General features: G+C 37.3%; 1 protein-coding gene and 1 pseudogene across 5 annotated transcripts in view; one reads left to right on the top strand and one right to left on the bottom strand.

The window, feature by feature from the left end:
- Positions 1 to 13: 13 nt before the first annotated feature.
- Positions 14 to 4,237, bottom strand: LOC147844697 (plexin-C1-like; annotated as a pseudogene). The gene is made up of 7 exons (XR_015483096.1): positions 2,959 to 4,237; positions 2,636 to 2,761; positions 2,374 to 2,508; positions 953 to 1,053; positions 523 to 631; positions 233 to 392; positions 14 to 129 (listed from the first exon to the last, which is right to left on the bottom strand). The product of XR_015483096.1 is annotated as a plexin-C1-like (transcript).
- A 1,908-nt stretch (positions 4,238 to 6,145) lies between these two features.
- Positions 6,146 to 17,007, top strand: part of plxnc1 (plexin C1) — a 34,987-nt gene continuing 24,125 nt past the window's right edge. For 2 of the 4 annotated variants that reach the window (XM_087248166.1, XM_087248165.1), the window contains exons 1-16: positions 6,146 to 7,127; positions 7,844 to 7,963; positions 8,129 to 8,263; positions 8,401 to 8,501; positions 8,724 to 8,832; positions 8,918 to 9,077; positions 9,195 to 9,297; positions 9,382 to 9,475; positions 10,000 to 10,032; positions 10,292 to 10,425; positions 10,516 to 10,695; positions 12,397 to 12,505; positions 13,533 to 13,703; positions 13,839 to 13,991; positions 14,103 to 14,211; positions 14,296 to 14,397. In XM_087248166.1, the coding sequence (XP_087104292.1) occupies positions 6,228 to 7,127; positions 7,844 to 7,963; positions 8,129 to 8,263; positions 8,401 to 8,501; positions 8,724 to 8,832; positions 8,918 to 9,077; positions 9,195 to 9,297; positions 9,382 to 9,475; positions 10,000 to 10,032; positions 10,292 to 10,425; positions 10,516 to 10,695; positions 12,397 to 12,505; positions 13,533 to 13,703; positions 13,839 to 13,991; positions 14,103 to 14,211; positions 14,296 to 14,397 (2,713 nt within the window). In that variant the 5' untranslated portion in view covers positions 6,146 to 6,227. Of the gene's footprint in view, positions 7,128 to 7,843; positions 7,964 to 8,128; positions 8,264 to 8,400; positions 8,502 to 8,723; positions 8,833 to 8,917; positions 9,078 to 9,194; positions 9,298 to 9,381; positions 9,476 to 9,999; positions 10,033 to 10,291; positions 10,426 to 10,515; positions 10,696 to 12,396; positions 12,644 to 13,242; positions 13,704 to 13,838; positions 13,992 to 14,102; positions 14,212 to 14,295; positions 14,398 to 17,007 lie in introns of those variants that run through there. The other 2 variants (XM_087248167.1, XM_087248168.1) reach the window with 2 other exon arrangements.

The following is a 17,007-nucleotide window of genomic DNA, read 5'->3' as shown; positions in this document are numbered from 1 at the left end:
GGATTTATTTTTCTTACTGTGTATAAGAAACATTTGGTGAATTATCAGTGATGCTGGAGCAGTTTGTCAGCGTCAGATTCTTTGTGATCTTCTGATCCTCAACAGTAACAGTAGTAGACACTTTCAAACCTAAATAGATTTTTTCAAAAAGATGTTTATGATTATAAAAATCTTGCCAATATAAATGCTCCATATAATTGCATATACACAATTTCTCTTAGGTAGCACTGACCTTTAGTATTTATTAGCTGATCAGAAAAATTACAGGAGCATTTTGGGAAAACTGCAGTCAGAGCAGACCCGTTACACAGGTTCACACTTCCACTGCTGAAGACACATGAGAAGGCAGGATTTTCTGTACTCTCCAGACTCAAAGCAAGATGGAGAGTAATCTGAGGAGGAGAGTGAAATAGCTGATTGATAAAAAAATTAATTCTTAATAAATGTGCTGATGTGACAATAAAAGTGATTTGATGTGATGTGATTTGATAACATACAAATATTTTAGATAATAGTATTAACCTCTGTAGAAGATTTCTGTGCCACTTGAAATGAAAGCAGCTCTGTCTGAAGAGAGTCTTTTGGAATGGACACCCATGAGGAATTTAAGCATTCATCATGTGTGGAACATCTAGAAAACAAAAACATACCACAAACTTTCACTTACAGCAGGGGTGTCCAAACTCGGTCCTGGAGGGCCAGTGTCCTAGAGAATTCAGCTCCAACTCTAATCAAGCACACCTGAACCGGCAAATCAAGCTCTAGCTAGACATTCTAGAAACTCCCAGGCAGGTGTGTTGAAGCAAGTTGGAGCTAAACTCAGCAGGACACCGGCCCTCCAGGACCAAGTTTGGACATCACTGACTTACAGGAATACCTGCACTCTGCTCTACAATGTGCAGATGCAACAAAGAGCAGAGATCATGTGTGAATTGTCACAAGTGAAGCTGACCTTTGTGTTTTCACACACCAGCCGCAGAGAGGATCAAGAGCAGATCTGCAGTCCTTCAGAGTGCTATATTTAGCACATTGAACCACAGTCACTCTTCTTAACTACATGAAACACATGAGCAGAAACACATCTATTTTACGGGATGTTTAAACCTGGTCACTGCATGTGTTTCTCATCAGACAGCTATCTGATCATGAAATGGAGAAACCCATTTGAGGTGGCAATGAATTCAATTGCTCAAACCTCCTCAGGAGGTGGCCTTGGACGCATTATAGACTAAACCGGAAATCTCTAAATGCATCTGGTTGTTGAAACCACGTATGTAAATTTTACTACTCCCAAATTGTAAAAAAAAAAAAAGCCTAGTAAAATACTGGCTATATGACATCAGATATAACAAAGCAAATGCAATAAGCAACAGAAACACCGCAGATAACAATTTGAGAGTCTTGTTTTGCTTTATTTAAATTTTTTTTCATTTTATTTTAATTTTGACAGTGAAACAATAAAATTTAAATGTTAAATTAATATCAAATGGCAGCATTAACAACAGACTTAGAACGCACATGTATGATCTGTGAAAAGAGAAAAAAAATGATGTCTTGCACGTATCTGTATGACAAAAACAGAATAAAGAAAATAGGGGTTGTTGAAGCCGCCCCCACCGACTTCCGTGCCACCCTCTGCAAGATGTCGCCCATTTCCCACGCATAAATCTGCCACTGATACACAATAATTTGCATGCCAAATAAGAAATGTAGCTAATGTTTCTGTAATTAATAAAATTAGCAGGTGTATCGGATGCTTTAGTCAACGTAACCTAGTTAAATTTGCATATAGTGCAGGATTTGATGATTGGATCATCTGTTTAGCGTAGTGTTTCTCAACCACGTTCTTGGAGGATCACCATCTCTGCACATTTTCTACATGTCTCCTTAACCAAACACACCTTATCATCAGCTTATTAGCAGAGACAGAAAGACTTGTAATGGGTGTGACAAAGGAGACATAAAACATGCAGTGTTGGTGGTCCTCCAGGAACGTGGTTGAGAAGCACATGTTTAGCAGATACGTATTTACATGATCAAATGTAAATAAAACCATTTTTACAAATCAGATATCTGATAAATCACATTAATTGACCAGGTGTGAACAGACCATGAATTAATTTACGAGGTCAGTGCCTTTTCCATGTTGTTTGAAATAAATTCAATTCAATTCAATTCAATCCAAGTTTACTTGTATAGTGCTTTTCCCAATGGTTATCATACCAATGCAGCTTCACAAAAAGGTGCACCTCATTACATTACAGTCAGTATCACAAAGTTAATGAGTTGTGAAAAGGGTTGACAGTATATACACGTACAACAATATTTAATGTCATATTTTTAAAATTAAGAATCAAATTTTATTATGCTCACCTGTTTCCTCAGAGCGATGTAAATGTGTTTGAAATCTACTGGATCAAAGTGCATTCTGGGAAGTATAGCTCATTCATCATCAGATTTATACAGCATTGTTGGACAGCCTGGTGTGTAATTCTCATCCAACACCAGCTAGACATACAAATCATAAATAATCATCTTATAGTTAAAATGCTAACGATGATGGAACAACAAAAAATTTTACTCAGTGAGACTATTGAAAACTGAGACGTGTGTGTAAGATAGAGATAAAGGAGACCTTTATCAGTTGACCATCACTGGTTCCCATGAACAGCACAATCCAGGATCCATTTCTAACTGCTGCTACTGATGACATTGAGCTGGACTTGAAGACCACAGAGAGCAGCTGAAGATCACTGCCACTCTGAAACACAAATTAGCCAGCTAATCATAGAATTTAATTAATCTTAGCTAAATGCATTTCACATAATAGGAACCCACTTGATAATTAAAAACGGCCATTTTCTTCATGGTAGTTGTTAAATATTAGTTTTATTCTATGTAAAAGTGTGTAAAATGTGCATACAAATGATTTGAAAACATTGTTTGATGGTTACCAACCTCAGAACCACAAGTTTTTCCTCCCAGAGCGCAGAACTCTTTGACTCTGCCTTGAATGCGGCTGATATCATACAAAGCCAGCGCCGTGTTCTCTGGGTCCTGCTGATCCTGTGCACTGAACACTCCTGCCCAAATAACAGCCTTCTCTGAGGGAATAACAACAGCAGAGGAGACCAGCACTGGACGAGCTTTATCACTGCAGCACTTTATCACTGCAGACTGAAGAGATCTGAAGATTTCACTCTTTGTTCTTTTAGTGCTGTCCATCCACAGAACATGAACTTTCCTCTCAGAGTCAGTCTTTGTGTTGAGAAATAAGTACAAATCTGAGGAGGAATCTCTCTGAAATCCATCAACAAACTCCACATCTCTTGCGGTGGTCTGAAGGAAGGGGCTTACTCCTTCCTCAACGTCAATAAAAATACCAGCAAATTGAGAATGTAAAGTGTTCCACAATTTAACAATGGGATGCAGGGAATATTGAGGTGTTATTTGTTCACACCGTTTCCCAACCAAAAGGTACCTACTGCTGTTTAACCCTGTTATGAACGCTACAGATTTCTCATTTTCCTGTCGTCCTATCCCTATAAGACTTTCATAGTAAATACTGTTTGTAATGTCATTTATATCAAGAACTTCACAATATCCATTTTTAATAGTCCCGCATGTTATCAGGGTGCCGTTGTCTTCAAAAGGCACCAGAATGTTGACTCTGTTTAGATGGGTGCTATTATTGATGTCCTTCTTCTTCTCTTCAGTAAGATCGTGTCTCATTTGATGCAGTCGATGTTCAGTCACAACAAACAACTTACCGTTACCAACTACAAGGTCCTTGATTTCTCCATCAAAATCCACCACATCACTGCAATTGCAGTATTTCAGAAGTACAAGTACTCCAAGTAAGTATCCTCTCATGTTGAACTGCTGCTGCTGCTGAACTGACGAGATCAATGTTGAACTGTGCTCAGAGGCGTTTGGTGAAGTAGGTGAAAGTGAAAGATGAATGCAATTGTTTTCTCAGTACAAGTAAAAGTAATACCCACACTTTACCCATTCATATATTTTACGTTTGTAAGTATTTAAATGATAAATAATTTGTTAACACTATAAAATAATGGTCCACTTGTTAATGTTAGTTAATGTATTCACTAACTTGAACAAACTATTAGTGATATATTCATTATGGTACTCATTCATCTTTGTTTACTTTCTTTAACGTTATTTAAGTTAAATAGCATTAGTTCATGTTAGTGCATGTTAACTTACTGTGCATTAACTAATGTCAACAAGCACAACTGTGGATATTAGTAAAATGTTGAACTATGATTAATAGATGCTTTCATACCTATTTAATGTTAATAAATACAATTCCATTTACTAATGGACCGTTCTTCTAAAGTGTTACCCATAAATCTACTTAAAACTACATCTTTTTCATAAAAATGTAAATAACAATCGTAATGAATGAGGAATAATCAGAAAAACAGAATCATTTCAGTCACTTAGTAGTAACCACTAAAGCTTCAACGTTAGACACTTTTGTGACACTTGTCTTTTTGCCCTGGACTGTTTGGGGATTAATGCCTGCCTTGACCTTTTGATTGTTTTATGATTTACTCTTTGTGGATTTACACCTGTTACATTTTTTAATCCCTGCTTGTCTGGCCATTCTAAAAAACAAACTGTTATCTCCACCATTGTCTTCATGCTCTTTTATATAGCGATTTTGTAGAAAACAACAACAACAACAACAATACACACACACACACACATGTATTTGTATCTTTATATATTTTTTTACAAGTAGCCTATTACAAGTAAATTTTCCAAGTAAATAAATGTAATGCCTCTTCTTAAACTATAATTGTATTAATAAAAAGGAGAAAAATCATATCTGTCACAGAGGTAAGCATTGGGTTTATCATTGGTTTATTCAATAATTAATACTAAAGTGATTAGTGTTTCTTTTATTTAAATAGCTAAAATAAAACTTAATTTCAACATATGCAGCAAGCTGTAGGGTAAAAAATGCAACGAAAATCGGTTTAAATGGATTTGTATAAATTCACATTTGAAGTTTTAAATGGATTGAACACAATAAAGGTGATGAAATGCAATTGTGAATAAGCTTATTTTAAGTTAAATGACAAGAAGCAGTTTCAGTGCAATTTCAATAGTTTTGCATAAACTTTCATAAAAAATATTTTGTCAGGCTGTGAAAACAACACCAGCTTTATGATCTTGTCCACTGTGTGCTTGCCATCAGTTGCTGAATTTAAATATGCATAAGAAACATCTTGTTTATTATTAGTTTGTGCATTTCACTCACCAGTGTTCAATTGTGTTGACTGAACATTTCTCAAATAAGATAGCACACATGCTCCAAACTATTGTGAACACACTCAGGAGTATATGTTTGGCTTGTAATAAAGTAATAACATGGTTAATAATGTTCAGACAGGCCATTTTACTTTATAAAACATCAACGTACAATCAAGAGCTTTTTTTAAAGTCTTAAACTGCTGGTAACCATTGACTTTTATTTTTGTGAATAACCAAGAACCAAGGTTTCTGTTGAAAATATTCTGCAATATCCTATTTGAAAAGAAAGGTTTGAGGGTAGGCAAGTTAAAACTTTTTTTTCCCCCAATAGCTATGTTAAACAGCCTATTGATATGGTTTGCACTGCCCATTTATGTACTGTTATTTTGCCTGTAGATGGTGACAAACCTCAGCCTATCAGCACTCTGTACAGTGTCTATTAATACAAGTGATTGATTCCATTATTACATTGAGCTTATCATTATAATATGCTCACTTCAAGAAACTGCCATCTGAAAGTTTAATGTGTAGATGCTGAAATTGACCAGAGCTCGTTACAAATGGTTAATTTTGTCCAAATGACAATCTAATCTCAATATGAAGCTGTTTCATACCACAAGGGTGCAGCATTAAACCTAAAAACTGCTAAACTACGCAAAAAAAAAAAAAAAAATTATTGAATATAAAGTGTGCAGTCAATGAAAAAGTCAAGCTTTGTTTTTATCACGCATTTTCTTTTGTGCTTAATCATTAAAAATGATTCATAGCTATGTTAAAACGTACAACACATCTACATCTCGCAATCAGGGCAGATTTGTTGGCGTGTTGCGCGGAAGTTTCTCTGGCATCATCAGCCGCTGCTTTCACTTCCATTTACTTCAGCAGCAGCAACAGCAGCGTATCTGAGAGCAGTTCAGCAAACTTCAGCTGCTCTTCAGATATGCAAGATGAGAGGATACTTGCTTGGAGTTATTGTATTTTTAAAATACTGCATTTGCGATGATGTGGTGGATTTTGGAGAAGATATCAAGGACTTTGTAGTTGGTACCAGTAAGTTGTTTGTTCTTACTGAGAATCGGCTGTATCAGATGAGACACGATCTTTCTGAAGAGAAGAAGAAGAAGGACATCAATAACAGCACTCATCCAATCAACATTCTGGTGCCTTTTGACAACAACGGCACCCTGATAACATGTGGGACTTATGAACATGGATACTGCGAAGTTCTTGATATAAATGACATTACAAACAGTATTTACTTTGAAAGTAAATTATTTATGGGACCGAAAGAGACTGAGAAATCTATAGCGTTTATTGCGAGTACAAGCAGCAGTAGATACCTTTTGGTTGGGAAAAAGCTCGACCAATCAACATCTCAAAGTCCCGTTGTTACATTGCGAAACACTGTACAGACTCAATTTGGTGGTATATTCTCTTATTCTGAGGAAGGATCAGATCCTGCCATTCAGACCACTGCAAGAGATGTGGAGTTTGTGGATGGATTTCAGAGAGCTTCATCTTTAGATTTGTACTTATTTCTCAACACAAAGACTGACTCTGAGTGGAAAGTTCATGTTCTGAGGATGGACGGCTCTAAAAGTAAAAAGAGTGAAATCTTTAGATCTCTTAAGTCTGCAGTGATAAAGTGCTGCAGTGATAAAGCTCGTCCAGTGCTGGTCTCCTCCGCTGTTATTCCCTCAGAGAAGACTGTTATTTGGGCAGGAGTGTTCAGTGCACAGGATCAGCAGGACCCGGAGAACACCGCGCTGGCTCTCTACGACATCAGCCGCATTCAAGGCAGAGTCAAAGAGTTCTGCACTCAGGGAGAAAAGACATGCAGTTCTGAGGTTGGAAACAATCAGCATAAACAATGCTTTTTAAATTATTTGTATGTCCATTTTACATACTTTTACCTAGAATAAAACTAATATTTTTCTTATTAGAACTAATGTTTAGAACTAATATTCTTCTACAGAATAGACATGCGGTTCTGAGGTTGGAAGCAGTCAAACAATGTTTTCAAATCATTTGTATGCACATTTCACGCATTTACATAGTATAAAACAAAAATTTAGCTACTATCAAGATAACTGCATTTTTAAAATTATTGAGTTGGTTTGTAGTGTGTGAAATGCATCCATTAATTTATTTATTTTCTTTTCGGCTTTGTCAATTTATTAATCTGGGGTCGCCAAAGCAAAATGAACCGCCAACTTATCCAGCACATGTTTTACACAGCTGATGCTTTTGCAGCTGCAACCTATCACTGGGAAACACCCATACACTCTCATTTACACACTACAGACAGTTTAGCCCACCCAGTTCATCTATAGTGTAGGCTATGTTTTTGGACTTGTGGGGGTAATCGGAGCACTCGGTGGAAACCCACGTGAACATGGGGAGAACATGCAAACTCCACACACAGAAATGCCAACTGACCCTGTCGTGGCTTAAACCAGCGACCTTCTTGCTGTGAGGCGACATCACTACCAACTGTCACCCTGAAATTCATTTAGCTAAGATTAATTACATTCTATGATTAGTTGGCTGATTTGTGTTTCAGAGTGATCTTCAGCCGCTCTCTGTGGTGTTCAAGTCCAGCTCAATGTCATCAGTAGCTGCAGTTAGAAATGGATCCTGGATTGTGCTGTTCATGGGAAACAGTGATGGTCAACTGATAAAGGTCTGCTTCACCTCTCTATCGTTATTATTTTCTCACCAGCCTCAGTGAGATGTCGAAATTCCTGCTTATTATTTAGGCCTATAACTAACTGTAGCTCTGCATTGAATGTACAAAATCTATTATTAAAGAACAATTTATTGCGTTTACTGTGTTTGTTTTCTGCAGCTGGTCTTGGATGAGAATTACACACCAAGCTGTCCAACAGTGCTGTATAAATCAGATGATGAACGAGCAGTGTTTCCCAGAATGCACTTTGACCCTGTAGATTCCAAATACATCTACATCGCTCTGAGGAAACAGGTGACATAAATTTTGTATACACAAAAGTTGCAGAAAAATTATCTACTGAGTTAAGCTTTGTAGTACAAGACTAAATTCCTTGCTGTTGTGCTTGAAACATCATTCCTAATTAAATTTGGTAATTTTTTTTATTGTAGATAAGAAGAGTGTCTGTGGTTCGCTGTGCTAAATACAACACTCTAAAGGACTGCAGATCGGCTCTTGATCCTCTCTGTGGTTGGTGTGTGAACACACAGAGGTCAGTCAGCCAGTCTGTAACACATTTTATCTGCTCTAGGATGCATTTGCACTTATATACTGCTGGAAAAAAATAAAGGGAATACTTGAGTTACATTGTGTTGTACATAAAGTGTTCCCTTTTTTTCAGCAGTTTATATCTTGTCATTTATCACCAATATACAGTAGACATGATATGGTGCGTGTGAAAGTTTCTGTAAGTGCTGTTGCTGTTTTTATCTAGATGTTCCACACATGATGAATGCTCAAATTCCTCATGGGTGTCCATTCCAAAAGACTCTCTTCAGACAGAGCTGCTTTCATTTCAAGTGGCACAGAAACCTTCTACACAGGTTGACATTATTATCTTTGCTTATTATCAGATAGAAAACATTTACTTTTTTTAAATTTATTCATATATTGCCCTTTCCTCCTCAGATTACTCTCCATCTTGCTTTGAGTCTGGAGAGTACAGGAAATCCTGCCTTCTCATGTGTCTTCAGCAGTGGAAGTGTGAACCTTTGTAACGGGTCTGATCTGACTGCAGTTTTTCCAAATTGCTCCTGTACTTTTTCTAATCAGCTACCAAATACTGGAGGTCAGTGCTACATCAAATAATCTGTATATATGATATTATAGTGAGCATTTATGTTGTCAAGTTATTATTTTTGTAATCATGAACCTACTTAAAAAATCTGTTTTTATTTATATAAAGTGTCTGCTACTGTTACTGTTGAGGATCAGAAGATCACAAAGATGCTGATTCTGACAAACTGCTCCAGTATCACAGATAATTCACCAAATGTTTCTTATACACAGTAAGAAAATGAAATGTACTGCTTAATATTAACAGAGATTTGTGTATATTTATGTATTAACACTTGTTGTGTGCATTTTCACAGGTGTGTGCAGTGTATCTCATCTGGATGTCACTGGTCTTCTTCATCTAAGCGCTGTGGTTGGACACAAGGAAGGGAACCACAGTTAAACATTCAGGTTAGGCAATGCGTTTCATTCAATCCAATGCTTTATTTTGTGCTGTGACGACCCCAGGACTTCAGTATGGATGTGGCAGATCCTGATTGGGTGCCTGGTTGTCACCAATTGGCTCAAACCATATAAAAGGGTTTTGAGTGCTAGCTTCTGGAGGACGGTGTGGCTACGGGCCGTCTTCGTGTTAAGATCATCTCTTCATTTCTGCAACCTTATGGTTTTGTTTAGCATTATTTATTTGTGTAGTTAAAGTAGTTATTTTCTTTATTTTTCCCCTAGACGTTTGTTTGTTGATTTGTTGTTCTATTTAGTTTTATGTATAATAAATAAGTTGCATATACATTCTTTTGTTGTCCGAACTCTTTTATGTTGCGACTCAAATGAGGGGGTCGTAACAGTGCAGATTGGGAACTAGATTGGAATTAAATCTGTTAGCAGTAAAACCACTATTGATACAGAAATTTCATTGCACTAACTAAAGAAAACTTGGAAAGTAAATGAACAGACTCTTTTTTTCTACTTTTTAGGATGCATGTAAGGATCTACTCTCTGAGTACAAAGTAAGTTTCATTATGAATATTTAAGGCCAGCTTCACTTAATAAGAATGCTATTTTTTTAGTATGTTTTAAAAATTAAGGTAACTTTATGAGAATTTGACATTTGTTACACTTTTAAGAACAATTTTCTAATATAAAGCAATTGCTTTTAATATTATTAGCAAATGATTTGTCACGATCATCATTATAAATGCTTATGTATGTATGTGTATTTAATTTTCTAAAATATTTACAAGAACTACATGCTATTGTGTTTTGTAGGAGCCAGAGATTCTCTCTTTAGAGCCCCACAAAGTTTCTTTTAATGGCAGAAACAATGTTTTACTAAGAGGAAGGAACCTGGACTCTGTCACCAAAATCCGTATTCAGGGGGATCTGGGCTGTATTGCTAAAGAGTGAGACTGTGTGTCTGTGTTCAGTGATGTACTGAAAATGAATCTGTGTAGACTCAGACCTTATAAATGTGCATGAATGTTTTCCTCCAGATCTCCAGTGTTTGATCCCTCCAGTGACACTTTAGTGTTCAACATTCCTCCCAGTGAATCTAAAGGAACAGTGAAAATGTGTGTTGTTACTCCTGACAACCGCTGTCATGGCAACAGCATCATCACTTACAGTTCCCAGCCCAGATGCACAGGAGTACAGCCTAGAAACAGCTGGAGAAGGTAAGACCATTTCTTCGATCACCTTCTACGTCACATCTGTGCCTTAACATTACATATATTTAAATTGGGGGATCTAATAGCATACAGTCCATTTTAATCAACAAATTTACAAGAATGATGTTTATATAGAAAATGTCAGATTTGTAAATTAATGGTCTACACATATATGCAAGACAGCACAGAATGAAAGCAGAAGTAAAAGTCATTGGTCATTTTCTCCAAGCAACCTGCTCTATGAAAGCTAGTTTGTAACTTTTAACAGTTTAACTTCCATGTCTCTATGGGTTTGCATATGCTAGACCAGGGATTCCCAAACTTTTTTATTCCTGGACCCACCTAGGCAAGTACTTCAATCTCAAGACCCTTCATAATATTTTAATATGGAAAAATGGGTAAAAAAATGTATTCATTCAAAGCAGTCAAAAATATATGGTGTACGGCTTCTTGGATTTTGCAATTTGATATGCACAAAATGAGGCTTGAAGTGCTTTTTGTGGGATGCTGGCTGTAACTGATCATTTTTTGTTGAAAAAGATACTCTTCTTTTTTTAGAAGAATATGATCAACCTTTGATCAAGCCCCGTCACATTGCAGTAAATTCCACTGCTAGTGTATAGTCATAAGAAACTAAATAGCTTTTTGATCGACTACTAGAAGCTGGGAAAACGTCAGATAAATATGCCAATGCAATTAACGTTATTGCTGAATAGATCTAATATTTACACATTTGCTGGAGGAAGGAATGATGGGGGTAGTTACATTACTATTACGATTTTCCATAACATCTATGCCCATCCATAACATTAGCTGACATTAAAACTAACAGATAGCACTATAGCTATTTATTGATTAGCAATCTGTCAACGTTGGGATCTAAAAAATATGGGACAACAAATAGCTTCAAATGATAGAATACATAGCAAACATTAGAAAATATTGACAATAAAATAAAAGGTTTAGCCTATTAAAATCAATGGCCTATACAGAAATGAAATAAAGCTATAAAATCTATTTCACTTTTAATTTTATTTGCATATTGATTAAAGTTACTATAGTTATTTAGTGAAGAGCAGCTATAGTGAATCTCTCATTGTGTTTTGTTTGATAACAGAGGTGTTAATGTAAGAATGCACAGATCTACAATGAAGCATTCGACTACTTTAGTAACTGTTTGTGCTCATTTAAGAGAAAATGAGTAGTGTTTAAAATAAAACACGCAGGACAGAGCAAAAAAACCCAGAAAAAAAAGCTGTTATACGACAGTCCCTTACTGAGAGCTCCGCTCAGCGTGAGGGCTCAAACAGAGCAGTGCTGGTAATGTCGAGCGAAAAAAAAAGAAAAAGACAACTGTGAAACATAACAAGATTTGTCTTTTTATAAAAAACACACTTTAGATTTTTTTTGGGTAAGAGGTTTTTGAGTTATTGCTGTCAATCGTACTGGTTTTGATTTACCGCAATGTAAATATAGCTGCAGCTATGTGACGTTGCACGACCCACCTTTGTTCACTGTGCGACCCACTAGTGGGTCGAGACCCACAGTTTGAAAACCCCTGTGCTAGACCCACATACATAAAAACTGGGAGGTGGGAAGTATTAAAAATGTGAGTGCTAGTCTTTGATAATTTTATATATATATATATATATATATATATATATATATATCATTGACAGAAGTTCTTTGTAATATCTCTTCATTCAGCGGTGGAAGGAAGATTCATGTTCAGGGGACCAATATGGAATATGTGGAGTCAGTTATTGTTCAACCTTCTAATATATTCCTGAAAAGCCAGTATGATGCAAGCTCAAGGGTAAGACATGAGTTTATTTCTTCTATAGGAACACACAGCACTTCATCTGACAAACAAAGTCTGCTAAAGCAGCTCACGCATGTAGTATATGCAGTGTCATTTGGCACAGTTTATCATTATGTAATGTAAATGTAAAATGTAATGTGTATTTATATAGCGCATTTATTGTGTATGGCCATACACCCAAAGCGCTTTACAATCATGAGGGGGGGTCTCTCCACACCACCACCAGAGTGCGGCATCCACTTGGATGATGCGACGGCTGCCACAGGACAACGGCGCCAGTGCGCTCACCACACACACCAGCTATTGGTGGAGTGGAGGGACAGTGATAGAGCCAATTCGGTGGAGAGGGGATGATTGGGAGGCCATGATCGTAAGGGCCGATAGAGGGACTTTGGATAGGACACCGGGGTTACACCCCTGCTCTTTCACGAGAAGTGCCTTGGGATTTTTAATGACCACAGAGAGTCAGGACCTCGGTTTAACGTCTCATCCGAAAGACGGCGCCCGCTAACAGTATAGTGTCCCCTTCACTTTTACTGGGGCATTAGGACTCACACAGACCACAGGTTGAGCGCCCCCTGCTGGCCTCACTAACACCACTTCCAACAGCAACCTAGTGTTCCCTAGTGGTCTCCCATCCAGGTACTGACCAGGCTCAGCCCTGCTTAGCTTCAGTGAGTAACCGGTCTTGGGCTGCAGGGTGACATGGCTGTGGCCGTTAATTTTAAAAGAATCGTTAAATGGAATTACTTTAAAAAGTTCCTTTACTTTAGCATCTCACTGATCTCCAAACAGTTTTGATGACTAGAATATTTGAAAACAGTGTTATTTGAGTGATTAGTTGTTTTTTTTTTTAGATAAAGGAACTAGTTGATTGCCAGTTACCACCCATATCATGAAAATGTTCAGCTTATCTGTTGAAGTGTTAAGATATTCTTACTTTAAGATATGCTTATCTTTCTATTAATTGTCAAATGTCACATTTTATTATCTCTCAGGATATGTGTATTGTCTATTTCAGGATATGTGGTTTTATTCTCATCGTATTGAAGGCAGTGATCACTTTACCTTGTCACTGATGGTTGGAAACTCCACTGAAGCCTGTGATCATGATTTCTCCTATGAGCCTGATCCAGTATTCACTGGATTCACTACATTACAGGTGGCTAATGATCTACAGGTGAACATTCAGGTGAGTTTCATACAATATCAATGTATAGTAATAAAATCTCTCTGTAAACATTACTCATATGAGCAGTGAGTTTTTCTGCACGTCACCATGTGAATCTCTTAACCTTTACACATTCCCACATTCTCTCTTTCTCAGAAAAAGGCAGATAAGTTGAATTTAAATATAAGTGAGGTGAAGGTGGCGGGTTTACATGGAGATAAAGGGTATCAGTGTGTTGTGGAGAGGATTGAATCCAATGCTGTTATCTGTAAGATTAAAGCAGGTCCAGGAGCATTGGATTCACTCAATGTGAGTGTAAAGATTTCTCTATGCAAAATAATTTTTAATTAATTAAATAATTGATCAGTAATAATTGCATATTTTAAATAAAACATTCTCTTTTCATGTGATATTTTTCAGATAAGCATTGGTCATTTTTATGTTAAACAAACCTTTGAGTCTCCAAGTGGTATGAAGTATTTTTCCATCCTTGTCGTGTTGATTGTGATCATTATTCTGGGTGCTGTTGGTAAGTGGATTTCAGATTTATGTTGCATATTTTAACATTAGTCCCACATGGATTAATACTGTGTGTTTGTGCTCATCCATGAAGTTGGAGTCATTGTTCATCGAAAGAGCCAGAAACAAATGAGTAAGAAAATGAACGATCAACTGGAACTGATGGAAAGCAACATCAGAAGGGACATAAGGCAAGGTCAGTCATCTTTAAAACTGGTCTTAATAGTGTGGTATTTGCACAGGTAGCCATCACTATTTGTATTTCTCAAAAAGTTTGTCAAAGATTTACATTGAAAGATTGTCTAACAAGTAACAATGGGGTCGAGAATTCATTCAATCATCTTCCTTGGGCTTAGTCCCTTTATTCATCAGGGGTCACCACAGCAGAATGAACTGCCTACTTATCCAGCATATGTTTTACGGAGCGGATTCCAACTGCAACACAGTACTGGGAAACATCCATACATTCTCATTCACACACACACACAAACATTATGGCCAATTTAGTTTATTCAATTCACCTATAGTGCATGTGGACTGGGGGGAAACCGGAGCAGCTGGAGGAAACCCACGCCAACATGGACAGAACATGCAAACTCCACACCGAAATGCCTACTGACCCAGCTGGGACTCGAATGAGTGACTTTCTTGCTGTGAGGTGACAGTGCTAACCACTGAGCCCCAGGGGTCGAGAATATCATAGAGTTGTGTTGTGTGTGATGGTACTCGATGCTCCTTGGTGAATCTCCTCAGACTTGTCTAGCCTTGGTGAATGGAGACTGGTCAAAGTTTGGGCAAATTACATTACCTGTAAATTGTCAGAATTCAGCTGTGTGTAAATTGCCGGTATGAGCACATAAAAGTACAGAATGCATGAGTCGGATTCATACTCAGACATACCTTTTGATATGCAAAAGTGTTCTGTCTACATGTCTTCATCTGCGTTGTTCACAATACTATCACAATAACAATTTTATTCACATATCACAATTTGATCAACTTTCTAAGAGCAATGTGCTTTCCAACAAGTAAACAGAAAGGAAACAATTATCAACAAACAGGTTAAGAAGAACAGTTACACCTCCTAACAGCCAAAATGCCCTTGAGAACTAAAAAGTCTTAAATTTAGACTCAAAGATGATGATTAAAGGTGCTTGTCTTATTGGCAGTGGTAAGGCTTTCCAAAGCCTGGGGGTCTCAATACAATAAGCTCAATCTCCTCTACATTTAAATCTTGATCTGTTGATACACAACAGATCCTGATTAGAGAACCGAAGGGATCGAGTAGCTTGGTTCAAAAACGGTTTAATAATTTGACTAAGCCAAAAAGAAAATGAATGAATGAATGAACAAACGAACGAACGAACAAACAAATGAACGAACGAACGGCAGGCAGGCAGGCAGGCATGCAATGGATGAATTGCATGAATGAAAAAGTTGTAACCAAAAATGAAACCATCAACAAAAAGACAGACTCTCATTGTGTTTAACAAAAAACAAGAGCAGCCATTGAGAATTGAGAAGTTATTTCTTTAATGATGCCAGAATTGTCCAGTGATTTAAAATGGATGTGTGAGTGGTGCTTTTCTTGATCACATTTGTAATGCCCTTGCATGCATGAACAGCAGTGTTTTTGAATTTACCAGTAAAGCTGTTATAGAATTTAATATAGAAATATTTATTGGTATTACTGTGTGAAAGGGGTGGTTGTTGACAGTCACCCCACCATTACTCAACAAATTGATAGGTCCTCTGGCAGGTCACTCCTGCACCACTGCACCGAGCAGCTGTAGGGAGCAGCTGTTTTCAGCAGCAAGAAAGACCTCTTTTTTTCCTCTCGGGTTTTGCCTTCAATGTTGCACTGTTCATAGTGTGGGAAGAAAAGAGGCCTGCTCAGCTTAAACAAACTTTAATAAACATAAAGAGTCCTCTACTATTGTTGCTGCTCTTTGTCTTTTTGGAAGTCTTCTGTGGGACTCGAGACAGGCGTGTTGCACAGGTGTCTCTCATTATCCAGCATTCCCACATCATCCAACTTCCCTCAACCATTTTTACTCTACTCAAACAACACTGACATTTGTAAGGTGTTGTCTACTACAGTGGTTCAGTAAAGAAATGTTATCAGCCTCTGTTAAGTGTGTTGACACTTTCCCTTTTCGTTTCGATCTGGACATTATGTATGGAGGACCTATAAAACTCGGCCAGGTTTTTGAAGCTGCACTGAAACTGCAATTTCATATAGATGCACTCCTGCGCAGACTTGCTATTGACACATTCTGTATATTACCCAGCAGGCACACAACATTGTAAGACATTAATATTAGGTTAGATTTAGATCATGACGTCAATGTCTAGCCAGAGTCTGAGGACAACCTTATGTTTACATTTGTTAACAACATCAAATTACATTGATATTTGGTTGATTTTATGTTGTGTAGGAAAGTGACCATAGTGGTGATGTCCACACAACCTCAAGTTGTAACATGATTAGACGTTGCTAATTGGTTGATTTTAGGTTGGACATTGACGTCAGCCTGACGTTGGGTTTTGATGCTTGCATTTTGAATGCAATTTGCTCATTTAAGGGAGCTGTTTTGGTCCCTTAAATTTGTTAAGAGGAAATGGTTACTAAGGACTTTGTAGCAACGGTTAAGGGAACACTTAGATCATTAAGAGGGGAATACTTAATGCCAGCCTTAAATTCCTTTAGTTGAGCCTTGTAAGTTGAGTTTTGCTAACTATAGCCTTAACCTTCAAACTAAAGGATTTCTTAGCTTAAGGCCTATCATGCCATGGCCATGATCTT

This window comes from Danio rerio, chromosome 4 (assembly GCF_052040795.2).
Source record: "Danio rerio strain M-AB ecotype USA chromosome 4, GRCz13ab, whole genome shotgun sequence".
NCBI classification, from domain to species: domain Eukaryota; kingdom Metazoa; phylum Chordata; class Actinopteri; order Cypriniformes; family Danionidae; genus Danio; species Danio rerio.
The sequence above is the reverse complement of the archived record's forward strand: the minus strand, read 5'-3'. Positions and strand labels throughout refer to the sequence as shown.